Below are 25,193 nucleotides of genomic sequence, written 5' to 3'. Positions count from 1 at the left end.
GAAGCTAAGGGACCTTTACTTTCCCTTAAACAGTGTGCTTTTACGCTCTGGTGGCTGATGTTAGCGAGTAAATCACAGACTGGTGAAGGACTCCCACTCAAAAGGACATTCTATCCTCAGGGTTTGAGTGTCTTGTGTGTTTAAGGGAGAGTAAAGGTCCCTTAGGAGAGCTCTTTTCCTAAAGAACTAACCAAAAGCAGCACAAGTTGTAATTTTGACTGAAAAATCTACTAAATGATGTATAAATCAGGCTGAATGTTTCACTCCAATAGAAAACAATAGGATGTTTACAGTCAGTGGGGCCGTGTGACATCATCAATCACATGATTTCAAGATGGAGGAACACAGGCTCTAAAACTGTAAAGTAGTCCTATTTATAAAAGGTAATAAAATGGATATGGTGCATAATAATGTGTTTAGTTAGACATATATTGACTAATAACATTTCAAAGGTTTTAGAACACATATTAAAATCATTGAAGGATCCCTTTAGAAATAAACCGTTGTGTACCTGCTCCTCGTTGAAGTCTGGAAGAATGAATCCTCCTCCCGCCTCCAGCTGAGACTCTGTGTACTTTTTATTGTACGGACCAGTTTCCACGTAATCTGTTAGAAAATTAGCTCCATCAGTCACGTCATCAAGACCAGGACAAGCCTGAGACCAGGATTAGGATTAGGACTGAGATAAAAGCCAAGATGAGAAGGAGTGACATGATGAAAGACAAGACGACCAGGACAAAGGATCAATACAAGAGTCAAAATGGACAGAGAAGATTCAAGATCCACAATTTTATTTATTTTTTTAATGTGGTCACCTGAAATGTCTGGTAATTACTGATATATATAAATATATATATATATATATAGCTCATTTTATCAGCACTAGCTTATACATGGAAAACAGGAGCCTCCCATGGTCTAATTTTGTGTGGCCCCCTTAAAATAAATGAACAAACTGATTAAAAGAAACACACGGAAATAACAGATACATTTTTAAAAATGACAACCAAAATACACAAAACAACAACAAACACACAAAGGAAACCTAAAATGTGAACAAAAACACAAAATTACTCAAAAGTTGCACAAGACGACGAAAAAATAACTTGAGTAATGTATGAATTGACAACAAAAACCCACAAAATGATTTAAAGAAACATAAACTTAAGGAAAAAACACAAGACGAAACACAAAATAACACAAAACATGAAATGGGAATACACAAAAATAACCGAAAGTTGCACAAGATGACTAGAAATACACATAAATAACAGAGAAATGTATGAATTTAAGAAACATACAAAATTAATGATTAAAAATATATGTATTTTATTTTTTGGTATAATTAAAGGCACACTGTAACTTTTGGCCACTAGGGGGCGCTAGACCTGTAACTTTCACAACAAGCGCCCCTAGTGGCCACAAGCTCAGCACTGTCACAGAAACCAGTGGGGCCCGCCTCCTTTGTCTTTGGATTGTTATGCTGACACTCGTTGACCTGGAACTTATGGATAAGGATTGGCTCTAAGGGCAGGGTCGGTCGGTGGGTCGGGCTGGGGTGTGAAGTGGAGCTGGGCTCGCACCGTGGCTGGAGGAACAGCCGCCGCCCTCCTCCTCTCCCTGCCGCCAGAGGCCTGTCCCTCCTCGCCACGTCGGTGGCACTTCCCCCCCACTCCCTGACCTCAGCGCTGTCGTCGACCTACGCCTAGGGACGGGTGACCCGGCGTGCACGGGGCAGTGCCCGGCGCAGGGCGGCGTCTTTTTAGCCTCTTCAGAAGCAGTTTTTAACCTCGGACATGACCAGAGGTCAAACAGGTGGAAAAATAGTCAGAAAAGCCTTTAAGCCCAAAGTAAATCTGAGCCTGTGGTCACATGAATGACGTAAAGTAATATGTTCTCCAGGTCACATGACCTGGCCAAAGACGGCCCGTCTCTCTAAACATACGTAGTCAGTATTTCTAGAGGGAAGCCCCGCCCACAGCACTGATACTGTTAAAACGCTGTATATTGGGCTGAGGAATCATTTAAAAAAACTCAAATGAATCAACTCTTTAGGTCAGAAAGTCCACGGTGTGGCTTAAATTAAAACACGACACAATCTGAAACAACTGTATTCTATACTTTCACTTTCTCAAACAAATCTAGTTAAGATAAAATACAGAATAAAAAAATTATTCTAGGGAAAAAAACGTCTCTTGGGGTCACCGGACATTTTTGATCTCAAAATGGGGTCACGATCCGAAACATGTTGTAAAATGAGATGAAATACAGTAATATTGGTTCAGAGAAGAAACCAAATGATAATTCAGTCAAAAACAAACACAATAAATATGGAATAATCTTCAAAACGTCCATTATTAAGACATTGGCTCACAGTCTTCCTCACCCTCCTCATCGTCGCTGGTCAGCCTGTTGGTGAGCCGGTCCCTCTCAGACGAGGCCGTCAGCATGAAGACGAAGCCCATGAACAGTGATGCATTCTGGGGCAGCGGACCATGGCTTTGAGACCCCCCCTCCACGGATGGAATCGCGAGGTCGGTGCCGCTCCCCGAGGTGTTACACTCACCCACGCGCTGAGCTGTGCACGGACGAGAGTGCACGTGTTAAAGACAGGAGACCGCACATAGGACGTGGTGTCAAACATAAGGTCCACGGGCCAAAAGTTACCGTTGAAAATTATGACGTTTTGCCTCAAATTCAGAGTTTTATTCTTTGATTCTGACTCCAAATTATATCTAAAGCAACAGGGGCCGACTTTGGCACACGGACCTTATCTTTGACATCTTTTTAACAAATCCACCCGTGGACATCCACCTTTCCTCCACCTGTGGACCCACAACCTGAGTGACTTTAATGCAGCGTTACCAGTCGGACTCAGCAGCAGCAGCAGAAGGAACACGAACACGTGGAGATGGAAACGACAACAGAACAACAACATATACATCACACACGTCTTTTAAAGTCTGTTTCAGATTCAAATAAAAGTCACTTTAAAAGTCATCAATAAAAAGCACAAATCAAATCTAAAATCACTTTGTCCATTGGTCGAGACTTTTACCAAAGTTCATGAAACATAATGAGTTGCTTTCAACAAGAAATATATAAATCAAACCGTAAATAATTACTGTAACTTCTGGAATATGAGTTGAGACTTTTATCATTTGACTTTTACAACGATGCGACTTATGTGTAAATAACGTTAGATAGCGTTAACGTGTAAAGTGTTCATCAGTGGTAGTAAACATCCAAAGACAAGAGTCTACAGTGTTTTTCAACCTTGGGGTCGTGTCTTTAATTAGGGCTACACAATTAATCACATGTTAATGCAAATGCATATTAATAGAAAACAAATATTGTATTTAGGAATAAAATGTGTCCGTTTTGTCTAGTTTGAGCTCAAACAAGGCCAGGTTTGAGGTTTTTACAATGTGTTATTTCACCAGTAAAGTGCCTTAGATTGTACTTCATGTATAAAGAATGTAAACAATAAGGAACAGATTTCAGTCCCTGTAAAATCTTATATAATTTGTGGAAATTGTGTGGATTAATTTGAAAAAAATTGCAGGAAATTCATGGAGAAATAGTGAATTTGTGTATTTGGATGAACTGAGATGATTACAAGTGAATCCGTTTGTAATTTACACAATGATTAACGTTTTCTCTGTCATTTTTACTTTCTCCTGCGGGGCCAAACTAGCTGCTCCAAGAGGCCCGATCTGGCCCCCGTGCCTTTGGTTTGACACACACTGTGAATCATTTTAAAAATGGGGTTTGGACATAAAAATAGCATGTTTTGATCAAACACTAATATGAGTAAAAACATCTGAAATATTAAAATAATCACTAAATCAGGCTTTTGAGCAGCTTAATAAATAAGAACTTTCTAACGTAAAGTTTAGACTGAAGCTTAAACAACGTTGAATTATTTACACCCTAAAAAGTTTAAAACACAGTTTATCTAAAAGTCACTTTAAAAAACAAAATCCTTAAAAAGTTCAGTTAATTTATCTAAAAGTCCAGGAGAACCGGCGCCGTACCGGCTTTAGTCCCCGCCCCCCTGCGCCCCCTCTTGGCCGGGGTGCGGCCCTCTTTGCTGGCCGTCAGCTTCCTCTTGCCGGAGGAGGGGCCTGGAGTCTGTGGGCTGCTGGAGGAGCGAGTGGGGGTTCCCGTGCGTCGCCGTTTGCCCTCCACCAAGTTGTCTGTGAGGATAGGAGAACGTTTAGAACAAAGAACATCATTAAAGCCACACGTTAGCACCGTGGTTCTCAACCTGTTCAGCCCCCGACCCCCAATAAACATAACCACATTTATTTATTCATCTGAATAATATCCACTGTTATCCAGGAAGTTTATTATTATTATTATAGTCATCTTAAAGATGGAAATTATTGTTTTAATGACAAATAAAATGGTTCAAAGTGACCAAAAATGGTGGAAAAAGTGGTGAAATGGGATTTTAAAAAGCACAGAAATTGGTTAAAATTTGCAAATTAGAGTGGATAAAAACAGGGATTTAAGAAACATTAAGTATTTAAAATCACATTTCATAAACTAATATTCAACCATCTAATAATTTAAATTAAAAGGTATTAAAGAATAAAGATAAAACATAATTTAATAAATGAAATTTGCATTTAAGGTGATAAACGATAATTAAAATTCATTAATTAGTTTAAACTGGTAAATAATGATCATGAAAAATGGTGAATGTGGTTAAATTGGCAAAAATAATCATGAAATATGGTGAAAAGAGGTGAAAAGTGACAATAATGGGTCAACATGTGACATTAGGTGGAAAAGTGGTAGAAAGGGTTTATAAGTGCTGAACATATGGAAAGTGGAAAAAGTGTCAGAAATGGGAGAAATGTAGCAAAAATACATTAAAAGGAGCAAAAATATGACAAGAAAAAGTGATGAAAATAGGTTAAAATATGGTGAGTTTGGTGTAGTTACAGAAAAAGGGTCAAAATCTTTTTAGTTTCTAGAAGGCATCTGGGGACCCCCTCCCAGTGTCTTGTGTGCCCAAGGTTGAGAACCCTTGCGTTGGCACGGTAACTGAAGCCTTACCCAGGCTGATGTCGGAGGGCTTTGTGAGGGGGGTGGTGGGCTCGTAGGGTCCCAGGCTGTGCTGCTCCCTCAGTCTGTTGCCCTGGTCCAGGGACAGGATGACGGCGGTGCGGTTGTGCCACTGTCTCTGACCGTCTCTCTCCACGCTGTAGAACAGGTCCTGGCCCTCAGATTTGTGGCCCTTCACCACGCCTGAGGAAACAGGAGGACCCGCAACGATGTGAGAGAAGAAGTGGGAGATGGTTTCAGCGTCACTATTAGTCTACGTAACCTCCATAATGTGGAGAAACAGACTCACACTGTGAAGTAATGGGTCCAACACATTCAGATGTTGTCCAGATGTTTTCCTCGTAGATCCTGGTTTAGCTTCGCTAACCACTAGCGCCTCCTTTCTTCTGATAACTGTTGACACTGTTCTCCCTGATTTGTTCTAACTTTTAACAGTCTATAAAACTCTAAATGTTTTTCATGGTCTGACCGATTGGTACAGCCATTAACAATAATTCACCATTTCCTTAAGTTCCACATTCGGTAACCCTGAGTACCTCCAACATGGCCACTTCCTGTTTGACGACGCGGTGAAAACCCTCTAATCTCTCTTTTATGTAAAATCAGGCTTTAACATGTCACAGAAATTATCACACATTTAGACATTATTTCAACTGATAAAAGTGTGACTGAATGTCTAGAAAATGTGACAAAAGGACAAATATGTTTAATTCCATCCATAATTTCCATTAAAATCTCACACTGTTATGGTTTGTCTAGTGATCATGTTATCCTGTGACTGATGAATGCAGAGATTCATCTGAAGTGTTTATTATTATTATTGACTGCATTCAAACGTGAAAAAGTTTAAGTTCTTAAAAAAGTAAATTTTTAAATATATTTTAAAAAGCATTATTTAATCCTTTAATAGCTGTATCAACTTTAGCTCCTTTGAATTTAATTGTTAAGCAATAAAGTATAAAATATTATATTATTTAATATATGAAGTTGGATTTAAATCTGCATTAAAACTTACTTTAAAGTGCAATAAATGATATTAAATTACATTTCACCATAGATAAAATAATTGTTTTATGAAACATTAATCTGAAGAACTTGAATAATACAATAAATACAAACTATTAAAAATATTTGGACTCAGACTAAATATGAAAAATTGGTAATAAAACATTTTAAAGGATAATGAATGACTGTAGCTAGATGTGAATAAACAGTAAAATATGTTTAATGACTCGGTTTATTTGGTGATCGTTGTCATGAAAAATAAAGTAAAAAGTGCAAGGTCATCCTTTCTCTCACCTACGCTGAAGAACTGGTCCTCCAGCAGGGCGGTCACCTCCGTGTCCAGAGGGATGGGGTCACACAGCAGCACGTCCCTCCCCGCCACCTCACACTCGTAACCGTCGTCGAATCGCAGCCTGAAGCGCCCCTCGTCGGCGTCGCTGATGATGCGTCCTGAGTAAAAGTAGCCGTTGGACGACCACTTGGCGACCACGCGCAGCCCCACGAAGCTGCTGCCCCCGCCCCCCGAGGGGCCCGGGGCCCTCGGAGCGCCATCGTCCTCTGGGGACGAGCGCAGGGAGTCGGAATGCGTGAGCGGCTCGGGCTCGGAGGGGCTGACGGGGACGGGCGGGGGCAGCATCCGACCAATCGGCTCGTCCTCCGAGGACGACAAGGAGCCGAGGGGGGCAGGCCTCTGCAGAGAGACCCCTCCTCCTCTGAGAGAGAGCACAATATTAGAGCAAAAACAGGTTTTAATTACAAAATAAAATGTTTATACACTTGAAATTAAATAAATGTATTTTCTTAATATATATATTTTAAATTGGTTTTAAATATTTAAAAAAAATGTTTAGATATATTTTTTAAACTGTCTTTACATATTTTTCAAATATTTTTAAATTTTTTGTTTATTTTTCTGTTTTTAAACAGTTAAAATAAATGTTTTTTTATATATATATATATATATATATTTAAAGTATTTAAATTAATAGTTTAAATTTCAGAGTATTATTTACCTTCTTAGTATCTTTACCAACTTTAACTCCTTTGAATTTAAATGTTAAATTAAATGTATGAAGCATTAAAGTTAAAAAATTATATTTAATATACTGTATGAAATTTGTAGAACTGCAACTAACGACTATTTTCATAATCGGTCAATAAATGAATAAATGATTCGATGAATCAGATAGTATAGAATGAGAATGCAAACGCTCGCACACACACACACTCTTGCTTACACAAACACACTCGTGGGTGCACACACACACACACAAACACTTGTACACACACACACACACATTCTATTTATTCTTTAATTTACATTAAAACGTGTTTTAAACGTAGACACAAATTTTTATATATATTTAAAAATGACTTTATATATTTAATAAAACTGAATAATGAATTAACCTTTGGCATCTTTACCAACAACACTCAGACAGAAATATGCAGTTGTTGTCAAACAGACTTTCAGAATAAAAGGAAGCTGTGAGGTGGTGAGTAGCGAGTGTTAGCGTTAGCGTGAAAAGCTGCTTTCCGTGAGCCTCCCTGTGAGACTCACCTGGACGGAGGTCGGCCCCGCCTCGCCCTTCCTCTGGGAGAGGGCGGGACTAAGGACGAGGAGCCCAGGGGGGCGTGGCCAGGGCTCGCCCTTTCACCCCTGTGACCCCGCTGACCCCTGTGCCGGGGACCGCCTCCCCTCCTGGGACTGCAGACACACAGAGGGGAGGTGAAGGGGACGGTCAGGACACACAAACACTGATCCAGGACTGTGGTGGAGGTAAGCTAGATCTTAAGCCAATTACAAGCCAAAAAGCAGAGTTTTGAGACATACTTACTTTGAGGAAATACAAATATTTTGAAAGGAATTTGTTTCGTTGTTTTTATCATGCAATATCTTGTGATTCTAACTTTTTAAATGTGACTTTGTAATCTTGATATATTTTTTTAAATATTTAAAATTGTTTTATTTATTTATTGTTTTATTCTAACATTCCATGGCTGATATTTTTCCAGTGTTGAAATCTCAGTGTCATTGTGTGTCCAAGCTAACATGCTAGCGGCTAACGGTGAGTCTGGATCAGCGCCTGAGTCGACCTGCGTCCGAAAGTAAAGAACCCACAGCGTAGAGTCAGAGAAGGTTAAAGAGGGGAGGGCGTGCTGAGGCTGAGGAGGAGGGGTCAGGGTTGCCGAGGCAACGGAGACGCTTCTACAGTGATGGTACCTGTTGGTTCTGGCCCCTCGACCAGGCGGCATAACGAAGTCAGGTCTGCTGCTGGTGCCCGATGCTTTGGACGACAGAGAGCTGATGTCAGCGAGGTCACCGGAGGTCAAGGAGCTGCCGGTGCGACACGGAGAGATGTCGCTGTCGAACACCTGACAGTCCACCGTGGGCTCCTCGCTCTCCTGGAAGACAGAAAACAGTGAAACAGGGAGTTGCTACAGCACACACACACACACACGTACAGACTGAAGCTCCACCCCCACCTCAGTGACTCTGCGATCCACCTCCTTCCCGTCCTCGTAGTAAACGTCTGTGATTGTCCGTGTGACGGTGGTTCGCACCTCCTGCACGGTGCGCACGTGTCTACGGTGAGACGGAGCGGCTGCTCGTCTGATGGGCGGAGATTCTGCTTCAGCCTGAGAGAGAGAGAGAGAGAGAGAGAGAGAGAGAGAGAGAGAGAGAGAGAGAGAAAGAGAGAGAGAGAGAGAGAGAGAGAGAGAGTGTCAGAGCGGGTTCTAAAGATTCCTGCTGGGAAACGAAGTCAAAACGTCAAAATTACAAAGATACGACGTCAGAATTATTAGTTCTTTCTCTGTTTTTGTTGTTTTTTTCTATGGTTTTGTGTTTTTTTGTATTGTTTGTGTTGCTAAAAAACATGTGGTTGCTAAATAAAATAACCTGCTTAAAAAAACACACAAGATATCTTAAAAATTATGTGATAAAAATGCTGTAATTACAAGACCCTCACAATTCTGAAGTAAAATTCAAATTCACAAGATAAAAAGCATATTTACTAAAATAAAATAAGTCATCATGCAATAAAGTCATAAATATTAAATAGTCATAAATATAAACTAGAGACAGAATGTTGTATTTACAATAAAAAAAGTCATTATCATGAAATAAAATCATGATTATGAAATAAAGTGATGAAACCAAAATTTCAAATTAAGATGTCATAATTACCAGACACACAATTATGTCATATTATGACTTATGTATGTCATAAGTCCAAATGATGACATAAAAAATTGTATTTACAAAATAAAAGGCATATTTACTAGAATTAAAAGTCCCAATTATAAAATAAGGCATAATTATGCAATTAAAAGTCAGGGTTATAAGATTTTAAAAAAGTCCTAAATAATAAATAGCCATAATTATAAACTCCAGATATGACGTATTTACAAAAAGTGACAAGTATGAAATTAAGTCAGAATTATGAAAAAATATGAAATATAAATTCGTAAATACAACATAGAATGTAAGTTATGAGATACATGTGTCCTAATTAGGACTCAGAGATTCCAAAGATACAAATTATATGGTCATAATTATTTATCATACATTTTATTTTGAAATGTTTGAGTTCTCACGCTAAGAGCCCAGAATCCTCAGATCTGGGTTGACGTACGTACCCGTTCTGCTGGAGAGCGAAGCATGGAGGGGTCGGTGCTGTTCTGATGGGGCGTCGCCCTCTGAAACACACGTCATGTGACACCTTAAAGCTGTGGTTTATAAAGTGTGTATATATATATATATATACACATATGAAAGGACATGACTCTTTAGTTCAGCTTTAGGTTGAACATCCACATACTGAGATTAGACAATAGACACTTACCTTAGTGGGCGTGGCCTGTTGAGACTCCGCCCCCTGCTCCCGTCTTCCCTGGGGACTCAGAGCAGTGTGTTTGGGCTCTGCTGCCTGGTCCTGCTGCGGAGCCTCTGATTGGCTGTTGGGGAGGCTCCGACACCCCAGAGACGACGTCTGAGAGCAGGTCTGAGGTGAGCTGAACAGTTCACTCCTGATAAAGCAGGGAAAACACAACTCACTCACACGTGCTGTCCCTCAGAGACACAGACTAAAGTGAGATATGATTATTAGATTAAATTAGTCAGCCATGCATACCTAATTACAACCACACTGTGGGAGCCGAGAGCCTGTTCTCCAGCACGTCCCTGTGCTCCTAACATTCTACATCTTATATAACGCCCACTGATTTGGCTTCTTTAAACCACGGGTTCTTAACCTAGGGGTCAGGACCCTATTTGGGGTCGTGAGACACTGGGAGAGGGTCGCCAGATGCCTTCAAGAAACTAAGAATATTTTCTGAACAATTTGAGCCCATTTTTGTTTATTTTTATCCTTTTTCTACAACTACATCAAACTTTCATATTTTAGCCTATTTTCATCACTTTTTCTTTCCATATATTTGCTCCTTTTAATGTATTTTTGCTACTTTACTCTGAAATGTGATGTAGAAGTGTCAGAAATTAATGTCTTGTCTGCACATTTTTACATGTTCAGCACTTATAAACCCTTTCCACCACTTTTACACCTAATGTCACATATGTTGACCCATTATTGTCACTTTTAACCTCTTTTCACCAGATTTCATGATTATTTTTGCCAATTTAACCAGATTCACAATTTGTTTACCTGACGATTGTTGCGTTGTCCTCTGCCTCCTGCTGCCGTCTGTGGACCTGACGGACCCGCGTGAACACTGAGGGACTGCTGGAGGTCATCAGAAGGTCAAACATCAGTTTAACGTTAGGAGGAGCACACATAGACAAAAACTAGCTACCTGGTTACGGCCTTGGATGCTGTCATTTCCCTGACAACCGCTGCACCCTCCTCTGACAGCTGTGGCTCTGCAGAGAAAAACAACGAGTCATATTCATATCAGGATTTTATTTTTGTAAAATTACGATCACAATTCTTTCATTCAGACTATTTTCACACCTACTTAAAATCATTGCCCTAAATGGAGAATAAAGGGATTAAATATAATTTAAGTCAGGGTACTTATTAAACATTTTTAAAAATGTATGCAAGAAATTCATCAAACTTTGGTTACATTAGGCCTGGGTGATATGGACCAATATTCATATCTCTATTTTTTCCTCAAAATGGCGAGAGGCGACTTAAACTTGATTTTAGTTTCACAAGAAAAACAACAATGGGTCAAAGTCAGTGGATAAAAACGCCACAAAGATCATTTTATTAATCACTCGCAGAACAATATCAACATTTTGTTTCTGACTTTTTCCTTTATTAATGCTGAAATGTTTGATTATTTTCTGTAGTGTTGGTTCTTTCGGGGCAGCTCTGAGTTGCTGAAAGTTGTTTTTAAACCACATTCAGAACCTGGTCCCTTTAAGACAATCACAGCCTGGAGGGGTCATGTGGCTCCTGCTCTGATTAAAGATTCGGTGTGTTTGTAGTGCTGATATAAGCCTGACTAGTAAATGATGTGATTTACTAGTAACTCTAAGGATGTTGCTGTGTATGGACACAGACGAGGCACCGCGAGGGATGAAATGTGCAATACAGAGAGTTCTACGATCTCCAAGATTTGGCAGATCGTCGTCATATTTTAATCATTCATGATGTAATATCGTCAGATCGAACGCCCTTAGCGTGACGGGTTGTTCCTCACTCTGCAGACTGAAGCGATCTGAGCTTCCTTCCTCCACTGGAGTCACCAGCTTCATCCTCAGACTCAGCTTCCCGTCGCCGCCATCAGACGCCTCGCTGCTAGCGCCGCACGCTGAGTCACCACCGGCCAGCGCCACGTCCGCTGAGACGTCGGCCGCAGACTCGGGTGTTTTGGAGAAGGAGGCGGTCTCTGGAGAAACACGAGGAGAACAAACAATGAGACGCCCTTACAACTGCCGCACAGAGGCTCTTATTTTGAAGGGCCGTACCGATGGGAGTGCTGTGTCTCATCGTCTGCTTCAGCCTGTGGATGGACGGAGGGGAGGAGCCCACAGCTGGACCAATCAGCTCGCCGTCCTTAGGAAGGGTGAAGTGGAAAGAGATTTCTGTAGCAGAAGAAGAGAAACAACGCAGAGGAGTCAGGAATTATTCACAACGCTTCAGGAATTCTGGAAGTTTTCGTTTTAGATTTTCACGCATTTTTACATGTTTCACATTTACGTGTATTTTTTTTATTTTCATGTGTCTTAGATGTTCACGTGTTTTTTTTAGATTTTCACGTGTGTAAAATGTGTAACATTGTGGATATATTAGTGAACATTTTTGAAACAAATCTCTCCTCATACAGGAAAGCAAAAAAAGAAAGAAATAACTCACCTCCAGAGCTGTCACTCAAACTCTTCTCTTTAGCTTCAGGCCCTGCCCCCTCAGTCTGCGACAGCCTATCAGACACCTCCATCCCCAGAGGCAGGGATCGGTGGCCGTTGGTGGCTTTGCTTCTGATTGGCTGAGGCGTGGCGTCGGTAACCATGGAGACACTGTCCTCCTCCTCCTGGGTGAGGACCAGAGCTAATCCAGACGCTCCAGGAGGCTCCGCCTCCTGAGAGCGACCCCCGCCGCCGCCGCCTTTCAGACCTGAGCTGCCCGTTACTACGGCAACCGCAGGCGACGTAGAAACGACAGATTGAGAGGGCAGAGTGGACGGGGTCTCAGGGACGCAGCAGTTAGACCCCGCCTCCTTCAGGGAGGTGTCAGGTTTCAGTCTGTCAACTTGAGGGGGGTCGGATGGTTTAATCTCAGCTGAGTCGCCATTGGATGGTTTGGGTTCCTCTGGTTCTTCTTCTATCTGCGTGGCCTGGCTGTCGTCCTCCTTCAATCAATAAAACTTTATTTATAGAACGTTTCAAAACAATTCAAGAGAAATGGTTTTCTATCCGTTTCTGTAACAAGTAACCACGTTTCCACTGAACAGACCCAGAACTTTTAAGTTCAGGGTCGTTTTCTCCACAGAACTGTATCCTCCCCATGGTCTATCAATGTCTGCATTTTCATTACTATGCACGATTTACAACTTTGGTTCCAAGGATTAAAACACAGACAGTTCAGGATAAAAATGTTACATGTCTTTTATATAGTTTTTTTTTAATCTGTGGGTAGAAGGTTCCTATACATGTTTCTACACCAGCACATTTGTCAGTGAGTGTGTTTTAGCCGCGCTTCCACCAAAATGGCCCAGAACTTTTCAGTTTTGGGTATTGTTACTATTGGGGCAGTTATATATCTCACTGGAACTAAGTTCCCCCCTTTTTCACCCGTTGACGTCTGAGTTGCCCGCAAGATGTGAATTCCCAATACTAGGCATGATTTACATCTTTGGTTCTGGCAAACTAAACACTGATGTTTATGTGTCAAGATTCATTTATGGAGGCTGTAATTCTGCCTCAGACTAAGAACTTTTCATTGACCGTTCTGAGTTTTCACCGCTGAAACCACAGAATTAAACTTCATCCCAGAGTTGATTTATCAGAGGAGAACTTTAGAACAGCCAGAGCTAATGTTCTGATTAATGACACCTGAGTCGTGTTTAAATGGATCCTCCACTGTTTTTACAAGTTTGGCCTAAAACATTTGAAATGTCCTTATTAATAGATCTATTTCTAATGAAACACATTATTATGCACCATATTCATTTCATTACCTTTTAAAAATGGGACTACTTTACAGTTTTAGAGCCTGTGTTCTTCCATCTTGAAATCATGTGATTGATGATGTCACATGGCCCCACTGCCTGTAAACATCCATTGTTTTCTATTGGAGTGAAACATTCAGACTGATTTTTAGATCATTTTACAGCTTTTTCAGTCAAAATAACAACTTGTTCTGCTTTTGGTTGCTCTAAATAAACAGGAAAAGTTAAAGATATCGATTTAAACCTCTTTTGTATACAGAAAGAGGATAAAAACAGTTACAACAAAATAAATCTGTGACCGCAGGGGGCGACAGCTCCAAGGAAGTAATGATGGACTGTTGAAAACGCACAAACCCAGAGGATAAAAGGACTCCCACACATAAGATTAATGGCACTCGCAAACTTCAGCCACCCTTAGGAGAGCTCTTCCTCTCTGCTTCATTGTCTACTACCAAACCACAGAGTTGGATCCGAGTCCCATTTTTAAAAGTTAATTAAATGAATACGGTGGATAATTATGTGTTTTGTGAGGCATAAATCTACTAATAAATACCATTCAAAGATTTTAAGTCACATTTGTAAAAACAGTGGAGGATCCCTTTAAAACTGACTGCTACGATTACACTTATATTACATTATAAATCTGCTCCATCAAAGGTTCTACCTACAAGGTTGAGGCTCTTCAGGCTATTTTTGGTGCTTTCAGGATCTCAACCCATGGTGGAAACTCAGATATGAACAATCCATGATAACTACCCCTTACTAAAAATAGTTCCTGGACATTTTGATGGAAACCAAAGAAACCAAAAAGATCTTGGTACTAATAAATTGATTCAATTATTTTTAAATGAATACAAATGATAAATACCTGGACTCCTGCTGTGCTGCAGCTCTGTGTGTTGACAGAAAGCTGCAGTGGAGTGAAGACGGATGAGTCCATCAGCTGAGACGTGGACTTGTTCTCAGATTTCTGCTGCGGCTCCAGACTCGGAGTTGGAACAAACGCGTCCTGAGCAGAAAAATACAACACAACGGTGTTTAGAGATGATCACAAAAAACGGACAGAAAAAGTGGTAAAAAAAAAAAAAGGTTCCAAGAGTCAATATTAGCTTAAAGGTGGCAGAAATGGAGTGGAAGTGTTGGGGTGATATAATTTAAAAAGTAGAAATAATTAGTTTAAACTGGCAAATAATGGGCATGAAAAATTGTAAATGTGGTTAAATTGGCAAAAATAAGTATGAAATATGGTGAAAAGAGGTTAAAAGTGACAATAATGGGTCAACATATGTGACATTAGGTGTAAAAGTGATGGAAATGGTTGATAAGTGCTGAACATGTCTGGAAAGTGGGAAAAAAATGTGTGGAAAAGGTATTAAAACGTGACGTCGAAGTGTCAGAAATGTAAAAATAAGCAAAAATGGGCTCAAAACTTTCAACAAATATTCTTAGGTTTCTTGGAGGCATCTGGTGACCCCAAGGTTGAGAACCCCTGCACGAGACATGCCCTTGTGTGTGTGTGTGGTCCATACATGAGAGAGCTCAGGCTGGGACGGCACAGACAGGCTCCGCCCCACCACCACAGCAGAGGCATTGTGGGTAACGGGAGCAGAGGAGGAGAGGTGGAACTTAGTGGGAGCGTCTGATTGTGGGTGTGGTGACGTGTCCATGGGCTCATCAGCACCTGAGGAAACACGAATATATCAGCACTGTGTGTGTGTGTGTGTGTGTGTGTGTGTGTGTGTGTGTGTGTGTGTGTGTGTGTGTGTGTGTGTGTGTGTGTGTGCGTGTGTGCGTGTGCGTGTGCGTTCACCGTTCTCTGGTGCTGTCGGTGAGCTGGGGACAATCAGAGGAGTGTGTGAGTAACTTTCTGGGGTCGGAGCGACAAAGTCAGCAGAGCTTCTGAAATGAGAAATTGAGTTTAAAATAACAAAGTGTGTGTGTGTGTGTGAGACAGTCATGTGTAATGTGACTCACTGGGACAGACTCTCCTGCACCAGCGTTCCCTGTCCAGACAGATGCAGTAGACCCAGGGTGCGGGCAGGGGTCGGAGTGGGCGGGCCGAGTTGCTCCGCCTCAGACACTGTGCTGTCCACCGCAGTGCCTATAAGCAAGGCACAGGATGGCAAATGAAAACACACACACAACTCTTAAACACGCCCAGCAGGGGGAGACAATGAGCAACTCAGAGGAAGAACAGGAAGCAGAATTCATGGTTTCTGATATTAAATCAACAAAATCCACTTCATGAAATAAACATATTTAAATTAGTGCAGTCAAAATTACTTTAACATGTTAATTAGTTGTTAAATACGGAAGCCCTAAAGGACCATGCATTCATACATTTTTTTCCCTCAATTTTCCTGTAATCACGACTTAATTTTCTCGAGATCTCAAGATAACGAGACTTTTTTCTGTAAAATATATGTTTTTTGGAGTCATAATGTGTATTTGTGTTGCCATTTCATGTTGTTCCGAGTATTTTTTGTGTATTTCTGCTGTCGTTTTGCTTGTGTGTGAGTACTGAGGGTTTGCAGAGTCATTTATCATGTTTTTCTTGTCTTTTTGTGTACTTTTGTCATCATTTTCTGTAATTTTGTATATTTTTAGAATTAATTTTGTGTACTACTGTTGATGTTTTGTTCATTTTTGTAGTAGTTTTGTGTGTTTTTGGAGTATTTTCTGTGTTTTTTATCTTGTCTTTTACTGTGTTTTCCTGCAATGTTGTAATTATTTGTATTTTTTAATGTATTCTCGCTCTTGTTTTGTGTATTTTTCTGTCATTTTGTACGTTTACTTTGGGGGCTGGAGAAAAGTAAACCGAGAGCTGCATGTGGCCCATGTCTGTTCTGGAGAGTGAAATTTAAAGAAATGAATAAGAATCCTGTTTCACAAGATATTCTGTGAAATTTTTAACATTTATAAAAATAAACCTAAAGAAAAGAAATAAAGCAAAAATAACCAAATGAGAAAAAAAGGAACAACTCCTGGATTTGAGTAAAATAAAGCTGAATGTAAAGTAAAGCTGCAGTGGTGAGGTGAAAGTGTGAACGTACTGGACTTGTTGGCGTCGAACATGTCGTCCTGTGACGACAGTAGATCACACTCTGGTTCCTGAAGGTTCTGAGAGTGAAGCAGAGCCTGAACGCTGAGTCGTGGGTTGGCGCTACGAGACTCTGACGAGCTGCTGGAGGAACAGAACGCTGACGTTAAGAAGGTCCTCCAGCACAGAAGAAGAGCTGAGAACATGTGTGCAGTTACCTGACTGCTCTGGGATCCTCTGACGGTCTGTCGCTGATCTTCTGCTGCTCTGCTGAGAAAGGATGTGAAATAACGTAACTAACTCATCTCATTTACAACCATTGAGTAGGGTCTGATAAATAAAGATAATCGTGATAGCGACACATATACCTTGTTTAAAAGTAAGAAATAGCCATAAAGTGAGGAAAAGAAAAAAAATGATGCATAAAAAAAAAAGTTAAAATCATTGATTAATCAAATCATGAGGTCCATTAGATGCACAACCCTAATATGAAGCATGTTTGGCATGATTTCATAAACATAAATGAGGTTTTTCTCTGAGGGATGAAAAAACACAAACCTGGTTTACAGTAACTCTCGTTCTTGGACTGAAGGTCAGAGTTCATCCTCAGGCTGTTCTGGTCCTCACCAACTACATCCTGACTCTGAGATAGCTCCAGAAACCCAAACTGAGAAGATCCACCTGAAAAACACACACACACACACACACACACACACTGAGCTTCTAGGACTGCAATCTCTCGTGTGAAAGTTCTCCGTCTTAAAATCATCCAACGTGTGAAAAAGCAGAAACTAAACCAACCATCAGTCTGAACGCAGTGCGTCGTCGAATCGGCTCCAGAATCCATTTCAGAGTTCATCGCTGAGGGAATCCTGATGAATAACAACATCAACAGTTTACTGCTGTGTGATCACTAGGGATGTAACGATTCACTCAACTCCCGATACGATTCGATTCACGATACTGGGTTTACGATACGATTCTCTCACGATTTAATTTACAAAATGGGACTGTATATAAATGACTGAAAAATATTCCTTTATTTTTTGGGGGGGAAAAAACTAGAAAATACTGTACTATTTTCCTTTTATTTTTCATTGTCAAAATAATCTCTTTATAAACTATTCAAAACAATGCAATTTAACTAAAAATAACTCTTGAATTAAATAAATAAAGGAATAATACAAATGAAGAAGAAACCTATTGATTTAAATTCTGGTTCTATAGTAAACAATGCAAAACTGCATAATAGTTATATTTTTAAAAGTGCAACTGAAAATGTATTTTGTGCCTTAACAATTGGACTTAAAAAAAGAAGTCATTTTACTGTATTTACGTCAGATATTTGTTTGGACCAGCAGAGGGCGCTGGTAACCCAGTGGTCGGTTGGCATGCAGAAATTCTCACAGTGAAGAAGAGCTAGTAGAGCTAATAGAAAAACGCGACTTTTACAGATATTCACGTAATATTACAGATATTCTTTCGGTGCTAAAAGGGTAAGGAATCATTTATGAACATGTTTAAGAGTAGATGGCGGCCAGAAAGAAAGAAGTTGCAGACTCTGCCCGCTGTGTACACTGCTGGACAAAAGAAGGGATAAATATATAGCCCCCTCTGCTGTTTAAAAAAAGTACTGCGATTCAATTTTCAAAGTATCGATGTCAATCGTGATACCTATGAATCGATTTTTAACTGCCTTACGATTAATTGTTACATCCCTAGTGATCACTGAGAACATCAACGTCTGCAGCTAACGTACTTCCTCCCGTTAGAAGGAGAGCAGACGCTGATGATCTGACTCTGACTCTCCTGAAGTCCTGAGGCGTCGACGGATGCTGGAAAACCTGCAAAAAAACAGACAAACGCTATTAATTTAGAAGGAACGCACAGCCAGGGGACATAATCTAAGGCAATAGAAAGATAAAGTCCTTCAAAATGAAACTAAAGTTTGTGTCAGAACAAGAACGCTCAGGGGAAATATTTCTGTCAAGCTATTGTTTTAAATTCCAGCTGAAAGGGATTTTAATCAAGAAATGAGGTTGATTTCTAATAAAGTTGTTTTATTTCTGAATTGATTGATTTTAAAGGTCCAGTATTATGCTAGGCCCGTTTTTAGAACTGCTCAGAAAATAACGTTTCAGAGGCTAAAATCTCAAACCTCAATATTATGTTGTTAGGGTTCTTAGAACAAATGGAGATGAGTGAAAAATAGCATCATATAGGACCTTTAAAGAAGCTTATTTGAATGCTCGGTGGAAGAGGCTGTGCACTGGTGTTGTGTGTGTGTGTGTGTGTGTGTGTGTGTGTGTGTGTGTGTGTGTACCTGGTCCAGCCTTGTTGTTGTTGTTGTTGTTGTTCTGTGACTGTGAGCTCTGGCTTCCTGATGGTGATGAAATCAGCTCCTGAAAAAGACGAGGAGAAAATATTCAACATCACAAAGCAGTGACAGATTATAAATCACTCAGAAGTCAGTGTGCTTTTCCCCCTATAATAATAATAATAATAACAATAATAATAATAATAACAATAATTTACTGTATTTTAATGCAGATTGCAATGAAGTAGAAGGGCAAAGTTACTGAGAATTATTCCTATGAAAACACAGAATATAATAAATAAATTATAGGGTAAATGATAAATAATTATTCTAATGATGATATTGATAATACTAAGTTACTGTAAGGGATGCGTTAGATTATAATGAATCATTATAATTGTTAGAATGATATGAAATGATGAATGAATGCCTAAATAAATGATCCAATATAAAAAAGGTTAATTGTGCAATAAAAAATATGGTAGATAAGAACATTTTAACTGATACAGCATTAACAAATAAATCAATGTGGCTAAGACATGATGAATTATTTACAGTTCAGATTGTAAATTCAATTAATTTGATACTTGTTTAAAGTAAATGTGGTTTAAATCCTATTAATTGTAGTGATAAACTCTCTTAGTTGTTTCTTACCAGCACGGGGCTGCGGGCCGCGGGCTGCAGGCCGGACAGCCTCCGGGCCAGCACGGCTCTGTAGCTGCTCTCCGGGTCGTCCTCCAGGGCCATGCTGTCCGGCTGGGAGTCCTCCACGATCAGACACGGGTTCTCCGGCTGAGGCAGGCTGGAGTCCAGCTCACTCCCACCGGGATCCATGTGAGCACAGAGCGGCTCCTGGATGTGCTGCTACCCGACAATCAGCGACGCAGACCCGCGAAGCCTGGGGAGCAGAGCGAGGTGTTGTTACCTGGAAGCTCCGCAGTTAGCATCAAGCTAACGGCTAACGCTGCACCCTGCTGCAAAACAGGCCGCGGAGGAGCAGATATGAACCGGAAATGCGTCCACACAGCCGGCGTGTGCGCTTTACATGTAACACATGATGTTTGTGTAGTTTTTACAGTTTACCTGATGTTTTATTCATCGTTATCCACATGTTTTATCATGTAAACAACAATGTGACTCTGCGGCTCCCCGCCTTCCCGGCAAACCTGGGAACTGCAATCCTATTGGCTGAGGCCCGGCTGCTACGTCACAAGTTTCCACCAATCAGTTTTATAGATTTAGAGTTCCATTATTTGTCTTCTTTCTGTTAAATTGAATTGTGCATTTTTGGATTTTGTCAATAACATTAAAAAAAACAACAAACAGACACAAAAAATTGAAAAAATTAAATAAATGAATGTAGAGTGCCTTTATTTATATATATATATATATATATATATATATATATATATATATATATATATAAGCACTCTACATTCATTTATTATATTATATATATTATATATTATATTATATTATATATATATATATATATATATATATATATATATATTACTGATGGTTTAAACACATGGAGACAGTGATCATCTACTTAAAAATATGGTAAACATTAAACACGTAACAATGATTCTATCGTCATTTGTATCGATTTAAAATTATATTTAATAAAATCAACGTTAATAAATGATGTCGTGGTTTCATGAGAGTGAGTCAGCAGATTAAACCAGGTCAGGAGCAGGTTTGATCCACGGACTGTGTTACTATGGTAACCAAGGTGTTTTCTCGTTGATGAAACCACCGTTCCAGTTAGAACCCGGCTTAACAGAGCCGGACTCTGAGGTTAAACCTGGATTTAACCCTGAGCTGGGTTTCATCAAACACTCCCAGTGATCTACTTTTGAGTCTCAACCCACCAGTTGAAAATCACTTGTATATTTTAATGGAAACTGGAGAGAATGCACGTCATCATGTGACTTTAATGGATTTAGTGGGAAATGATCTTAAAATGAGGAGGTGATATTATTCTCATCATGTGTGTGTTTGTTAAAAAGATGACAGAAATAGATCTCTTATTTTAACTACAAGGACACTTGAAGGTTTCCCACATTCCTGCATGTGTTCATAATAAATGTGATGTGAGAGTAAAGTGGGCTGTTTGGTCCCACTGAGACTTCTGAGGGAAATCTAAGGTCCTCCTGTAGAATCTAGCTTCACTTTTTCTTTCCTCACTAACAAAGTCTCTGCCTGCACTGCAGCTGTTCCTGTTTTTCATTAAATTAACATTAGTTTTAAATGTAAATCAAATAAAAGAAAAGTATGGAAATGTAGATCTTAATCACTTGTTTCAGCTTTGTAAAACAAGTGTAACAAATGGACAAATGTGTCCAAATTTTGCCCATATATTGTTAAGGTTTGAGTCGTGATCATGTTATCTTGTGAATGATAATGAAATCAGAACTTCATCTGAAATTATTTTCAGATAATTATTCATTGTTTCTGATCATCAAGACTTGAGAAGCATTAGCATTAGCATTAGCATAATCGAGTAGTCAAACACATAAAAACACATCCCTTTATATGTGGGCGTCGCCATTTTGGAGTGTCACGAGACACTGGGAGGGGGTCACCAGATAGCTTCAAAAACTATTATTTTATTTTATTTTTTAACAATTTGTGACCATTTTTACTCACCATATTTTAACCTCTTTTCATCACTTTTTCTTTCCATATTTTTGCTCCTTTTGAAGCATTTTTGCTACATTACTCACATTTCTGACACTTCTACATCACGTAATCCTTTTCTGCATATTTTTTTCCACTTTCCAGACATGTGCAACACTTATTAACCATTTCCACCACTTTTCCACCTAATGTCACATATGTTGACCTATTATTGTCATTTTTAAGCTCTTTTCATCATATTTCATGATTATTTTGAATAATATGTTAATGTGATATGTTATTATGTAGCTACATTTTTCACTGTATATTTTCTTTAATTTGTTTTCTTTCAGGGTGACATTTGAACATTCTGTCCAGGGACAATCAATCAATCAATCAATCAATCAATCAATCTATTATTTGTATAGCGCCAAATCATAACCAATGGTATCTCAAGACTACAGATGAAAAATATCCTTCTGGCTAAATCTGGTACATTTTCTATATGGATATTAATGTACACTGTACCTGTTCCATAAACCATTAAATAAATATGTTTTTGCCAATTTAACCACATTCATGGTTTGTCATGTCCACTATATGTCAGTTTAAACTAATTGTTCTAATATTGACACTTTGAACCCTTTTTTCCACTTTTTCTGTCTGTTTTTATTCACTCTAATTTGCAACTTTTAACCAATTTCTGTTTAAAAAAAAAAATCCCATTTCACCTCCTTTTCCACCATTTTTGATCACTTTGAACCATTTTATTAGTGATTAAAACCAGGATTTCCATCTTTAAGATGACTATAATAATAATAATAAACGTTCCTGGATAACAGTGGATATTATTCAGATGAATAAATAAATGTGGTTATCACAGATTCATAGAACAATGGACCATCATTTTACTGACTTTATGGATGGACCCCAAAAATCTCTCGAGTGTGCATTTTATTTAATATAATGTAATGTTATCTAATATTAGGGGTGTCCCGATCCGATACTGATATCGGATATTGGTCCGATATCAGCCAGAAAAAGATAATAGGATTTGATCAGACTGTTTCTAAAATCTCTGATATATATTATGTGATATTTATTAAATTGTAGAATACTGTAGATATTATGTTGAAGGTTAAAATGTATGTAACCAATTGGTTAATAATAAATGGGTCAGTTTTTCTCATCCCACTGTTGTTGACTAATGTTCTCTGTTTAAGTAACATCACATGATCAAGCCTTTTCTAACATTCCACACTACAAAATAAGTCATAAAAGTACGTATGATTCGTGCTGATATTGTATCGGTTCGCTATTGGTATCGGCCAATACTCAAGGCTCCAATATCGGTATCATATCGGAAGTGAAAAAGTTGTATCAGGACATCCTTATGTAATATTGTTGTGTTTTTGTGAATTTTTCATCCATGATGTTATTCCTAATATAAGGAGACGAGGAACATGAAGGTGATGGTATCTTCTTCCTGTGTTGCTATATTTAGCATCAGCTAACCTGAACAGGCCGTTTATCAAACGGAGGAATAATCAGTCATTCACACTGAAAGCTGCAGATTGTAATTTCACAGATAAAAAAAACAGCAGCTCTACTAAATCTGATCCTTCCACATTAATGCACGTGTCAGCATGACCCAAAACTTCCCCATCGTCTGGCAGATGCAGTTTCCATGGAAACTGCCACATTTCCCTGTCAGCCTGCGGTCGCTAACAAAAGGTTTATTTTTTCAGGCAAATATTAAAGGCAGCGAGTGTTTCTTGTCTGCACTCCCTTTGTGTGAAATCTACACACGAACATATGAAACAAATAGAAAACCTTTCTGTTTGCATGTAAAGATCCTAATGATCAGACATGGACAAAAGTATTTGGACACGATCTTAATGCTTCAGCAAACTGAGATATTTTGGACGATGTTGATTCTCCCACTGTGTGAAGACCCTTAGTTGTTCCAACACGACTGTGCTCCAGTGATGACGAGGAATGAAAGGAAATGTACTTGATTATGTGACCATTTTTTATTAAATCTGGGGGAATCATTTGAGAAAACTTTAAGCATTTTGAGCACTTACAACAGTTTGAGATTAAAAATGACAGCCATCATGTGATATAGGCATGTGATTGTCATATTTCATTGAATTTTGGGTCGCAAGACACTGGGAGGGGGTCACCAGATAGCTTCAAAAACTATAAATATTTTCTGAATAATTTGAGCCCATTTTTGCTTATTTTTACCCTTTTTCTACAATTCCACCAAACTCACCATATTTTAACTTATTTTCATCACTTTTTCTTGCCATATTTTTGCTACTTTTAATGTATTTTTGCTACATTTCTCACATTTCTGACACTTCTACATCACATTTCAATGACTTTTCTACACATTTTTCCACTTTCCAGACATGTTCAGCACTTATAAACCCTTTCTACCACTTTTACACCTAATGTCACATATGTTGACCTATTATTGTCACTTTTAACCTCTTTTCACCAGATTTCATGATTATTTTTTGCCAATTTAACCACATTCATGATTTGTCATGCCCATTATTTACCAGTTGAAACTAATTGTTCCTACTTTTTAAATAACATTACTGTTGAACATGACTGTTTTCAACATTCATGTGTTCAAACACCTTCAGCTACAGTGGGGGTCCCCGCTGTCTGGGACCTTTATTTTGGGGGTCGTGAGCTGAAAAGGCCGAGAACCACAGCTTTAGACTCAGGCTGGTTAATCAGCTTAATGTCCTGATTCTGATTACTGACGTCTCGATTCTATTACAAATCAGTTTTAGATAATTATCCATTAGATTGTTGCTCATTATCACTCTTTCATGTAACATCTGTCAGACGCTGAATTATTTGACTTCACTTTTAAAAAATATAAGTTCAAAAAGTCTCGTCTGCATAGTTTGTATCACAATATCACAATAATCGATCTTGGGAAATTTAGGAATCAATTCATAATTTTCAATAATGAAATCACAATTATTTTGTATTCACCACCTCGAGAACTGACCTGTTTTGTATGTGATATAAGTGCATTGTTTATGGTGCTATGCAAAAATAAATATATGGATTATTTCATAAATTCCTCCTGATTTCTTTCATGTGGTTGAGGAGGAAGAACTTTCACCTTAAAGGTAAGATAAGGTCACACACACACACACACACACACACACACACACACACACACACACACACACACACACACCCAAGTAACGCACACACACACACACACACGCACACAATGTTGTGACGCCTTTTTTTTCTGCAGGATCCTAAAAACGTTTAACACATATTTTACACATTCATCCTGATTATAAATTATAAATAAATAAAAACATCTACATGTTCATTTTGTTGTGCTGACATCTGCCTCTGAGGCTGTCAAACAGCAGACAAAGAGCCGCGGTGCTTACCTCCTGCACGCTGGTCCTCGGTCCGCATCCACGGGGAGGCGCGCGTTGTGCGGCGGGG

At 39.2% G+C, this 25,193-nt stretch overlaps 1 protein-coding gene across 7 annotated transcripts in view; it reads right to left on the bottom strand.

The window, feature by feature from the left end:
• The window catches only part of tp53bp1 (tumor protein p53 binding protein, 1), a 27,915-nt gene extending 2,722 nt beyond the window's left edge, over nt 1–25,193 (bottom strand). Inside the window, exons 1-27 of one of the 7 annotated variants that reach the window (XM_028474594.1) lie at nt 25,136–25,193; nt 19,731–19,974; nt 19,083–19,161; nt 18,519–18,603; nt 17,561–17,631; nt 17,318–17,440; nt 16,978–17,029; nt 16,773–16,903; nt 15,694–15,820; nt 15,530–15,618; nt 15,249–15,400; nt 14,588–14,728; nt 12,408–12,900; nt 12,020–12,136; nt 11,752–11,940; nt 10,897–10,963; nt 10,749–10,826; nt 9,930–10,113; nt 9,724–9,783; nt 8,569–8,721; nt 8,306–8,487; nt 7,643–7,789; nt 6,376–6,794; nt 5,068–5,259; nt 4,038–4,199; nt 2,387–2,578; nt 512–606 (exon numbers count right to left, since the gene is read on the bottom strand). In XM_028474594.1, coding sequence (XP_028330395.1) covers nt 512–606; nt 2,387–2,578; nt 4,038–4,199; nt 5,068–5,259; nt 6,376–6,794; nt 7,643–7,789; nt 8,306–8,487; nt 8,569–8,721; nt 9,724–9,783; nt 9,930–10,113; nt 10,749–10,826; nt 10,897–10,963; nt 11,752–11,940; nt 12,020–12,136; nt 12,408–12,900; nt 14,588–14,728; nt 15,249–15,400; nt 15,530–15,618; nt 15,694–15,820; nt 16,773–16,903; nt 16,978–17,029; nt 17,318–17,440; nt 17,561–17,631; nt 18,519–18,603; nt 19,083–19,161; nt 19,731–19,910 — 3,960 coding nt within the window. In that variant the 5' untranslated portion in view covers nt 19,911–19,974; nt 25,136–25,193. Of the gene's footprint in view, nt 1–511; nt 607–2,386; nt 2,579–4,037; nt 4,200–5,067; nt 5,260–6,375; nt 6,795–7,642; nt 7,790–8,305; nt 8,488–8,568; nt 8,722–9,723; nt 9,784–9,929; nt 10,114–10,748; nt 10,827–10,896; nt 10,964–11,751; nt 11,941–12,019; nt 12,137–12,407; nt 12,901–14,587; nt 14,729–15,248; nt 15,401–15,529; nt 15,619–15,693; nt 15,821–16,772; nt 16,904–16,977; nt 17,030–17,317; nt 17,441–17,560; nt 17,632–18,518; nt 18,604–19,082; nt 19,162–19,730; nt 19,975–20,159; nt 20,258–25,135 lie in introns of those variants that run through there. The other 6 variants (XM_028474584.1, XM_028474620.1, XM_028474612.1 and 3 more) reach the window with 6 other exon arrangements.

The sequence above is a fragment of the Gouania willdenowi genome, chromosome 3, assembly GCF_900634775.1.
Source record: "Gouania willdenowi chromosome 3, fGouWil2.1, whole genome shotgun sequence".
Lineage (NCBI taxonomy): Eukaryota > Metazoa > Chordata > Actinopteri > Blenniiformes > Gobiesocidae > Gouania > Gouania willdenowi.
This window is presented reverse-complemented; position numbering and strand designations above follow the sequence as displayed.